The sequence below is a fragment of the Austrofundulus limnaeus genome, unplaced genomic scaffold (genome assembly GCF_001266775.1).
Source record: "Austrofundulus limnaeus strain Quisiro unplaced genomic scaffold, Austrofundulus_limnaeus-1.0 Scaffold47, whole genome shotgun sequence".
In the NCBI taxonomy this organism is placed as follows: Eukaryota; Metazoa; Chordata; class Actinopteri; order Cyprinodontiformes; family Rivulidae; genus Austrofundulus; species Austrofundulus limnaeus.
In genome coordinates, this window is record NW_013952449.1 from 1,660,413 (window position 1) to 1,671,219 (window position 10,807).

The 10,807-nt window shown below is 39.2% G+C and overlaps 2 protein-coding genes across 2 annotated transcripts in view; one reads left to right on the forward strand and one right to left on the reverse strand.

Annotated features, from left to right (window-relative positions):
* The window catches only part of mcf2l2 (MCF.2 cell line derived transforming sequence-like 2), a gene marked incomplete in the record, with an annotated part of 113,411 nt that overhangs the window by 61,797 nt on the left and 40,807 nt on the right, over positions 1-10,807 (reverse strand). The window contains 1 exon segment of the mRNA XM_014008047.1: positions 9,840-9,928. Coding sequence (XP_013863501.1) covers positions 9,840-9,928 — 89 coding nt within the window.
* On the forward strand, positions 2,228-9,119 carry b3gnt5a (UDP-GlcNAc:betaGal beta-1,3-N-acetylglucosaminyltransferase 5a). The gene is made up of 2 exons (XM_014008048.1): positions 2,228-3,140; positions 6,259-9,119. The coding sequence occupies exon 2, from the start codon at positions 6,676-6,678 to the stop codon at positions 7,864-7,866; it is 1,191 nt and encodes a 396-aa protein (XP_013863502.1). The 5' UTR covers positions 2,228-3,140; positions 6,259-6,675; the 3' UTR covers positions 7,867-9,119.

Genomic DNA, 10,807 nt, shown 5'->3' on the forward strand with positions numbered 1-10,807 from the left:
GTATTTATATTTGTGTACAAGCTGTTTAGATTGTCAAAAAGCCTGTGTTTTTTTAGGGTTATTAATGAAGTTTGTGTACTCAGACCAGTAATATTTGGGGTCACAAGTTTTTGCCATGGGTATTTTGTGGGTCAGAAGTCAAAATGTTTGGGAACTACTGTTTTATAGAAAATGTTTGTCTGCTTCCTGAAGTGTTGTAGTTTGAAGAAAAAAAACTGTAGATACTATAAATCAACATTTCTTTTAGGGTTTTTTCGGAGCACACTGAATGAATGGGCTGAATAAATATTTGCTACAGGTGAGATTACAGAAATATTCTGCATTTCTGAAATGGTTTTGCTGAATCATCCACATCATTTAGTGAGTCAGCAGAACGGGTCCTCCAGAGGTACAATGCAGCAGATGATGACAAAAAAATTACAAAAAGTTTGGTGATTTAAAAAAACAACAACTACTGCCAACCTGCAAACACCAGGTTTTGTGATTTACTGTAAATTAGTTTTTTCTTTTGTCTCATAACGTTAGTACGTATGTAATATAATGGGTGACGTGCCCATATTTTTAAGTCAAACTATAGTGACAAAACAAGACAATTTCACATTTTGTGTAAAAATACAATTTGAACACTGAATAATGACTGAAAATGCTGAAGGAGCTACAATCACTCCTGTCAATCATCCGTCTGCACTGCGCCTTTTTTAATAAAAAGCTGCAACAATGATAACATCATCTTCCAGTTTGCGTATTTAGTTATCGACGGCGGTTCGAAATCTCACTCCAAGCTCAGGTCAAAACTTGAGAGCCCTGGTGATGTTTGAAACTGACGGTTTACAATAGTTTAACACACCTTCTGTCATAACATGACACCAAACTGAACACACCCACGTGTCAAACTCTTCTCGGGCATCGTGTTCAGGTTCAGGTGTTGGTCTGTTTGTCTGCAGCGCGTTAAGTCCAGCTGGTATGGGAACAAATATTAGTCTTATTTATTTTGTTCTCGTAAATCAGACTTTGTAGTTGTAGATTAAGATTTGTAACTTTTGGATATGTAAATAGGAATGTGTGTGGGTAAAATCGACTTGTATCTGTAAAAATAAAATTTGGATCTGTAAAAATAAGATTTGTATCTGTAAAAAATATTTACACAAGTTTGTCTTTTTTTTTGTTAAGGTTTGTTTACAGGTACAAAGCAAAAAACTACATGTAAATCTCTCTGCTCAAGTTCAAAACTTGCATGTGAGTTTCACTTTACAAGTACGAATTCTGACCGTTTTTCTGCCTCTAGCTGATTGGTCAATGTCTTGTCAATCATAGATTTAACATCCAATCAGAGAACAGATGGGTTTGGCTGTCGTGCCTGCACATCTACGCAGATATATAACTGTGTTGTGTTGCTATTGGATCATTTCAGTCACGTGACCCCCGCAGCAGGGGTCACGTGACTTGTGTAAATATTTTTTACAGATACAAATATTATTTTTACAGTTACAAATTTAATTTTTGCAAATACAAATCTTATTTTTACAGATAAAAAATTTATTTTTTACAGATACAACTCTATTTTAAACACACACATTCCTATTTACATATCCAAAAGTTACAAATCTTAATCTACAAGAACAAAGCCTGATTTACGAGTACAAAATACATAAGACTGATATTTGTTCCCATACAGCTGAGCTACTTCCTGTCTATTTTCTGTTTACTTTTGAGAATAACTGTTCCACCCAGGGGATAAATATTTAAAAAGCTTTTTTTGTGTGTGTCATTAGGATAATTTTAATAAATAACTTATAATAAAATAATTTATCACTAATTATAAATATTTAGTTACAAACATTTATTCACAACATAGATTGAGTCTGCCACTGCAGAAAGTTGTATTGTATTTGCTATTTTCACAGTTTGCTGGTGGAAAAAGATTGTGCTGGTAAATCAAACTGGTTTAGTTTTGGAAAATAACCTGAACTAGTTTGTTTTGTAGGTGAAAAAGTATTTTTACTCCTTCAGAAAAATGAGTTCAAAATGATGCCACAACTGTCTCAAACATAAAGGAACTAAATTCTGGGCATTTTGTCTGTGCATGATCAGCACAGATTCATATTAATCTAACCCACTTAACAAGAAAAAATATTTTTAGGGGACAAAAAACTAATTTAGTGGCTCGACCCAATATTGTAGACATGTCAGCACTGAGAGAACCAGACCTGTTATCAACTAGTGAAAAAGAGAATTGGTTCAAATGTTTTTAGTTTATTCATGTAAGAAGTGAATATTAGGAAACCCAGTATTCTTTGGGTTTTGGACCATGAAAGGTTAGTGTAGTAAATCATCAGGTTCATTCTCTGACTTGTTTTATTTAAAAATTTGTTTATTTCTTTGAAAAAAGTTGCATTCTTTCTGCAGCCAGAAAGAAAATAATTAAATTTATTGTTTTTGTGTTGGACATGCTGACATTAAGACCCAGCCTGGTGAGATTCTGGCCTAAACCTTTTCACAGACCAATCAGACCTGCACATAAACATTAAAAAAATCAGACCAAGTCTCCACCTTACATTGTTCAGAACTGAAACTACAGTATTTGTTTTTGGGAGCTGCCATGTTGTGTTTTAGGAGCAGGACTTGGGGATTTAGGACTGTCCTGTTGAAAAGTCCTGCCTACACACCCTGCTAGCTGTTTAACAGGCTGTCAATCACAGGTAAATGTGACATTTTTCTTTAAGCCACAAATAAGATGTTAAAACTAAACATAAATATTTTTAAGACGCTCATTTGAACTGACAGGATAAGTAAGATTGAAACGAATCAACAAAAATCAATGTTTGAAAAGGATTTTCTTTAGTCCAGAAAGTTTCCTATTTAAGGCCAAAAAATGTAAACAACTTAAAATTGCCATAATCTGTATTTATTTTCCTTAGTTTTCTAGTGTTTTCTGTGTTCCCCTGTGTATCTTTCTCCTGCTGCCATTCCTCTAACCCCGCCCGTGCTCACCTGTTTCCTCATGTGTCTCCACAGGTGTTTCTGATTGTCTCTTAATTTGTTTGCCTTTATATTCTGTGTCCTGTCTTCATTGTTTATCCATTCATTGTGCTGCATCACCTCAGACTGTGTGGTATCTCTGTGGTTTCCCTGAGATCTCTGTAAGTTTGAGCTGCATCACCAGCCTTTTTTGGTCCTTTAACCTTTGTGTTATACTTTGAATCTTTGACTTCCCCGGGTTTGCCTGCACACATCTTCACAACAAAATGCCAACATGTCTAAGCTGAAGATGGAATTTTAAAAAAAAGTCTAGCCATTTTTGTGCCTACACATACTGCAGTGCTAACAATTCGATTTAATATAGAGCTGGTATGAGTAAAATAGCCATACAATTTTCAAAAGTCAGCATAAGTTGTCTAAAACATTATAGTGTGACGGGGCCTTTACATGGAGAGGCGGGGCCTAAAAACTATTGCAACCAGCCAAGAGTTAAAGCAAAAAGAAGCTATAGTGTCTTGGCGTCAGTCACTGGAAGTTACAACCATGTGTGCTTTCTGGCTTTAACTTTCAGCTCGTTATGATAAATCTTGATGTTTCCGCCCCTCCTGATGGTGGCAACACTGTCCGACCCACCTGCTGGATTAACTCAACAAACACAACAAAATGTGAGGGCTTCAACAGTCTACAAATTCCTCCGATAAGTCAGTTGAGACCTGATGGCATGTATGGGACATAAGTCCAAAGCATGCAGACCCCACCCCGTAGTTCACAGGGTCCCAAAGATCTACTGCAACTTCCAGGTACCAGACCTTTCAGGCAGCAGCACCAATAATTTTGGCCCTCCACCAAAATGCAAAGGTGGACAATAATGTGTTGCCATTATTAAAGTTGTGTGAGTTTGTTTGTTAGCAAAATATCTCTTGAACCATTGAACAATGATAAGTTTTGGAGTCAAGATGATTTAAGGTGACTGACGCAGCTGAAACACAGGCAGGGGCGCAGCTAGACTTTTTTTTTTTTTACAAGGAGTGGCACGGGGGTGGCCAAGATGTTATCTGGGGGGTGGGGGTGGGGGGGGGCATATAAAAATAAAGAAAATTACCCTGGATTTGAAAATGTAAGATGGCCACCACAGCTAAATTTAAACAGCTATAATTCAGCCTTCTTAGGACTAACTGAGCTGAAATTTGTTGTGATGTAGCCTAGAATGATTGCTAGTCCAAATTTAAGCAAACCGCTAATGCTCATTTTACAAAGGGCTATAATTCAGCCATTAAATACACAGCTGGATACCTGTATAGGGCGGTTGTGGAAGAGTGGTTAGGGGAGTTGTCCTGGAACCGCTAGGTTGCTGGTTCGATCCCAAGTTCCAGTCATCTCAGTTGTTGTGCCTTTGGCAAAATGCTTCACCCCTAATGCCTCTGATGTGTGTCCCATCAGTGTATGAATGTGATTGGCACTGATTAGTCTCCATAGATGATTGTACATGTTAGCTTTGTAGAGACCTAATAGAGTGCTATGTGAATGGGTAAATGAGGTCACAGATTGTAGTTTGAAGAGCTTTGAGTATCCTCTTTGGAAAGAAAGGCACTATACAAAAACAGTCCATTTAGTAGCCAAAAATCAGTTTAACAAAATCTGAATGTAAATACAAAATCATAAGTGTCCACCAAAGCTACAATTATTTTTTGTCACTTCAGTAGAAAACGAAACTAAATATTAGTTTATTTATTTCTTCATCATCAGCGACTTTTTTAAGTGAAGAGAAAATAGAGACAGAGAGAAAAACAGAGAGAGAAGTAATTAGAAAGATAGAAAGATTGAAATAGAGATTAGAAATATATTAAATTTACACCAACAAAACACAGGACCACACACCCAACATCTGTCCGCTCACCTGAAAAATAAATGGATAAATACATGGAGGGCATATATMWATATGTACACATACCCATACATATATAAAGATATACATACACACATGCCTACATTCATAAATATTGTCAGTACATACACACAGACATACTGTAAATACACACTCAGTGACCAGTCAGAACCCCCCGGATCAGAACACCTGTTTGTGAGCGGCTGTGAACATGCGTGTATATACAAGATTTCTCCAATGGAATATTTAATAGTGACTGTGGAGGACCGAGACCCAACCCCCAAGACACGAGGCAGACATAGGGAAGACCAGAGCCCAAGGGCCCGAGAGGGAGCCCGAGCGCAGAGCCCCAAGGGGCACCCGCACAGGAAGATCTGCCCACCCACCCCCCAGACCAGACCATAGGGGAGAATTGGGAGAGTCCCCCCAACGACCGCACGCACAGCCCCCGGGGCTAGCAGCGACAAACTCATGGGCCCCACCGGCACCCGCCGCACCAGAGCATATCCAGGAGAGGGCAGAGAGGTCCGGGCCCCCAAGGCGCACCTCCTCCAGGCCAAAGCCCGACAGGTCCAGAGGCCCCGAGCCCCAGCAGGCAGTCACCAGGCCAGGCCGGCACACGACCCTGACACACACACCTCCACCCCCAGAAATACTGTTGTTGCGTGTTGTTCTATAGAGCAATTAAAAAGGGAAAGAAGAGGCGGCAGAGGGCTACAATTCAACTATTTTTTTAATAAATATTGAGCTGAAATTAGGTGTAAATTTGGTAAAAAAAAAATTATTGATTTGTATTAATTTAGTGGTTTAGAAAATATTTTTCTTCACACACTGATAGGTTCCTTCTACACTAGATAATACAGCTGAATGACAGATATTTATTTATTTTAGCTCTAATTGACCATCTTTTATTGCCAAACGTGATCATAAATCATTTGGGGATGGCACCTGGGGTCGCCAATCAGGTGCCAAGGGTGGCACTTGCCACCCTGGCTACCCCTCTGGCTCCACCCCTGAATGCAAGTATGGCTACTGTATAACTCTGTTTTATTGATATTAAGCTAAAATTTGATGTGGTAGTAGCACATACTCTGTGAAGATAATCTCATGATTTTGCATAAAAGCACATATTATTTTCAAAGTGTTACAAAAACTGCTGCAACTCTGTCATTTCTTAACCTAAGATGATCTCTGCATCAAACTCATGGCAGGTGAAATGCACTCCTTCCAACACTGCCAGGTTGCCTAATAAAATTTTAATTTTATGTTATTTCTAAAAAAAAGATAAAAACAATTATGCAATTAACAATTTCTGAACATACAAAAGTAGTTCAGTATGAGTCCATTTGGTCTTGAGTGTTCAAGTATAACTTTTTTCTCTGTTTTTCCTTCAGGTGTCATGTAGCTCCTCGGCATACAGGTTTTTCAGTAACCTGAGTGGACAAGGAAGACAAAGTTTCAGGAGACAGATGAAACTAACCCCAAACTGGAGAGGAGAAAAGAAAGAAAAGAAAGCAGAAAGATGTTGACTCTTGCTTACTGAAGATAAGAAGCTGAGCTTTTCTAAGTGCTGCTTCTGTTGGCCCATTATGCAGGAGCTTTGTTTGTACTTTGTTAAACAGAAGGAAATCAGCAGAGAACCAAACAAACTGCAGAAAATCTTGAAAAAGGCCATCTGGACATGACGATACTTGACGATTCGAGAGAGACAGGAAAAAGCAAAGTCTCATGAGAAGCCAAGCCTGAAAGGAAAGAGGCTAGTCCATAGGATTCACGCTGCTGCTGTTCAACAAGAACAAGAACTCATCGCAATGTTCATAAACTTCCGGCGGATCCGTAAGTGTCAGTGTGTGCAGCTGCTGACCACAGGCCTGGTGCTCTGTGTGCTGATGGTCTGCTGGGAGGACCTGGACCATCACGTGGTCAGCCACGTCAGATCTTGCGCTTATCGTTACCTGGTCAACAGATATGATTTCCTCAACAGGTCCCTTATCATTTCCTCCAACCGCCGTAACAGAAAGGATGGCCCCATCACTGTAGGTGGTGGTGCAAGGAGTTATCCTTACATCATCAACCATCCTGGGAAGTGCATAGGGGGACCTGGAGACCAGGACGATGTCCTTTTGCTTCTGTTTGTGAAATCCTCACCGGAGAACTTCGAACGGCGTCAGGCCATCCGGAACACGTGGGGCAATGAGAGCTTCGCCTGGTCGGAGCTCGGGGTGGACGTGAGGCTGCTGTTCGCAATGGGAGTTTATCCAGATGTGAGCCAAAGGTCCCAAGTGCAGGATGCCCTGAGGCAAGAAGACCAAGCCTACAGAGACCTGATCCAGCAGAACTTTCTGGACACGTTTCACAACCTTACAGTCAAGCTGATCATGCAATTTCACTGGAAGCAAAAGTACTGTCCTCAGGCACGTTTTCTCATGACAGCGGATGATGACATTTTTGTTCACATGCCTAACTTGGTGAAGTACTTGCAGTATCTCTTGAGGAGCCAGTCGGGGGCTAACGATCTTTGGGTTGGCCACATACACAAAGGGGCCCCTCCTGTTCGTCGTAAAAACAGCAAATATTATGTTCCCTATGATCTGTACCCCTGGCCCTCATACCCAGACTACACTTCTGGAGCTGGGTATGTGGTTTCAGGGGATGTGGCCTCAAAAATCTACCAGGCCACCCTGGTGCTGAACTCTTCCTTGTACATTGACGATGTCTTCATGGGTATGTGCGCCAAGGCCATGGGGCTCTCCCCCCAGGAGCATGTGTACTTTTCAGGGGAGGGCAAAGCTCCATACCACTCCTGCATCTATGACCGGATGATTACATCACATGGTCATGCTGCAGACGTGCACTCACTGTGGCGGGAAGCAATACACTCTACGGCATCTGGAAACTCCAGAGGATTTCTAGGAAACGTGTACTGCACCGCAGTGAGAGTGATGATTCTGTGTCGACCATACTTCCAGAACACGTACTCCTGTGCAGCTGCTTTTACATAAATAACTGTTCGGTCGACTGATGAACATTTCCTGTTCAAAACCAAAAATAAAAACAAGCAGGGCCTCTTTGTGTAAAATAGCTAATTGTGTCTATGTGCCCTTGTGCAATAAAGACCAGTGTTCTGTTGAACAAACTGTTGTTTGGAGTCAACTGAACTATCATCTTTCACTCTGTTTGACCTGTACTCCAGGCTTTGTTTACATGAAGACGTATCAGGTCTTGATGAGATTCTTCTCCTTTTAACCTGCTATAGAGCAGGGGTTCACAAACTTGATGTTAAAATTTGATTTTAAGAAAAGGCCGAAGTTCCAGAACATTTTGTGTAAAAGTAATGACAAATGCATGGTTCTGTTTGCCTACACTTGTTGTGAACCCAAGCTGCTCAGACTTTTTACAGTAAGCTTGATATTGTGTATTTTTGTTTACAATTTAAACCAACCCTATTTTCTGGACTATAAGTTGATCCAGACTAAAAGTTGCATCAGTCAAAATTGCGTCAAGAAAAGGAAAAACATATATACAGTAAGTCGCATTTATTTAAAATTTTATTTCACAAAGTCTAAGAACAAATACTTCATCTGGAATAACACAAGAACACACAGAACATATTTGGTATGCTGAATAGACTTAATTAACGTAACAAGCCAGCAAGTCAAGGTTACTGCCTGGTAGGCTAATTTCACCAATATCACGCAACTAGCTTTCTTGCAGTAAGAGTAACCTCAGCTTTTCTCCACTCCCTCACAAGCAAAATATAGGGGTCTTTGAGTTGGGGTCGGTGGTTAATATTAGGCATCATGGTTCATGGTTAATTTTTAGGTAGGGGGGTCAGGGCGAATATTGGAGGTAATTTTAAGGTTTGGGACATGTAGTTGACATGAATTTCCTACACTTTCTAAAAATCATTAATTTTAGGGTTCAGGGTTGATGGTTAATTATAGGTACTAGGGTCAGGGACATGATGTCTAGAGCGAATAAAGGTACTTTTAAGCTTTGGGTTGGTTAGTTTTTGTGCATTTTCTACACTTTCTGAAATTATGACAGTGGATTCCACCCCATCTTGTCAATAACTGACCCTAGGGGCGTACCAGACATGTCAAAACCAGAAGCAGAGGGAAAGTTGGAAAAGTATCAATATGTGATGAGTTGGAAGTGAGAATGGGCTGGATTTTTGTGTTTACGTAGAATTAAATGTATTTGTTTTCATGTAAGATTAAATATATATATATAAATAAACTGAACTTAAAGGCAACAAGACACAGTGACATCAAAATAATTGAGGTGAAAAACTCCAAATGCTTGTGTTCAACGCCAGGGGCATCCTATGATGGACGCAAGGGGACATGTATGTCCAAACATACATATAAAACCAGAATGTATTAGTGCTGTTGATGTTTAAATCACAATGACATGTAAGATTTAGTTTTGAAAATATGTTATTGCTTATCTCTGTGAAAACAACATGAACTTTGCTGAAAAAAATTGAACAAATTAGTATTACGTTATGATCTTAAGTTTATAGATATCGTCCGTCCAATTTAGACAATATATTTAAATGTCTATACTGATATCAGACAACATACACTGATGGTATCCATTTCACTGCATGTGGGTATGGCTGTATACAGTAAGTTAATTTAAATCCACACACGCTCACAGCACCTGCAGGTGAAACGTATGTCTGAGACAACCTATTGAGAAGAAATGTCACATCTGTCTTCAGTGACAAACTTCAGCACACAAGGTCTGGTCATCAAAGAGAAAATCTGACTGTGTTCATTTGCAAAGTATGATAAGAACTTTTTTTATCACATTTAATGCTAAAAATGAAGGAACATCTCCACATTTCAGATCTGGAGTCAAGTGGCTCTGCTGGCATGACCAAGGGGTTTGTCTACTGGAAGTGGTTGCTGGTTTTTAGAGGGGGGTTACAGAAGGGTGTGTTACCCACTGAGGTCAGTTTTGTGCTTACCTGCGTCTGTTGGAGAGACTCTCCTCATTCTCATTAGACACAGTAACATGGGTGGAGCCTCCCTGGCTTTCTTCATGCATGACTTCAATCTGTCACACACACACACACATGCCAGAATATTATTGACTTTTCCTGGTCGGAGATAGGTAAGGATAACTCAACAGACAGTACTGTTAGCTGGTGAAGCTGAATGTGGTAACCCTGATAATCATATGTTAAATGTAGGTCAACACATCAATGAAACTCAGTTTGCTATTGAAAAGCATCATTTGGATTTGATAGAAATGTGTCAGTACATTTAATCATATATCATGACATGTTCTACACAAATATGCAATGAGTGATGTTTCTAATAGGCAGAAGTTAACCAATGAAAAACTAATATTTATATGAAATTCTATGCAGAATTCTAGCCATGATAAATAGTTTACATTAACAGCACGCCGCGTCCAATATAGCATCATGCTTGTACCACAGTGGCCAATCTTCTGAATCATGCATGATGCCTCTACATATATATATATATAGATTGATAAAAACAATGATATATATATATATATATATCATTGTTTTTATCAATAAACAACAATTAAACAAAAGGCAACAAAACCCATATATTTTTTTAATTAGTACAACACTTTGTTCCAATTGAGAAAAATATTGGTGTCTCACATTTGATAAGTTCGGTAATTTGATGGCATTTTTATAAAAAACAGTATAACTTTCTTAGTTTAAAGATTTGATATATTCACTTTGTTCTGTTTTTTTAATATAAAAATGCCATCAAATTACCAAACTTATCAATTGTGAAATTGGGCCATGTTCCCACTGTGAATCATCTCTTCTTTTAACATCAGTCTGTAAACATCAAGGATATGAAGGGACTATTGTTGGAGTTTTAGGAGACGAATTTTGTCCCATTCTTGTCAGTTATAGGATTCTGGCTGTACAACAACCCTGGTTTAACG

Bases quoted from the DNA above. Each gene is read 5' to 3' on its own strand.
- b3gnt5a (XM_014008048.1), top strand. From the start codon at position 6,676: ATGTTCATAAACTTCCGGCGGATCCGTAAGTGTCAGTGTGTGCAGCTG.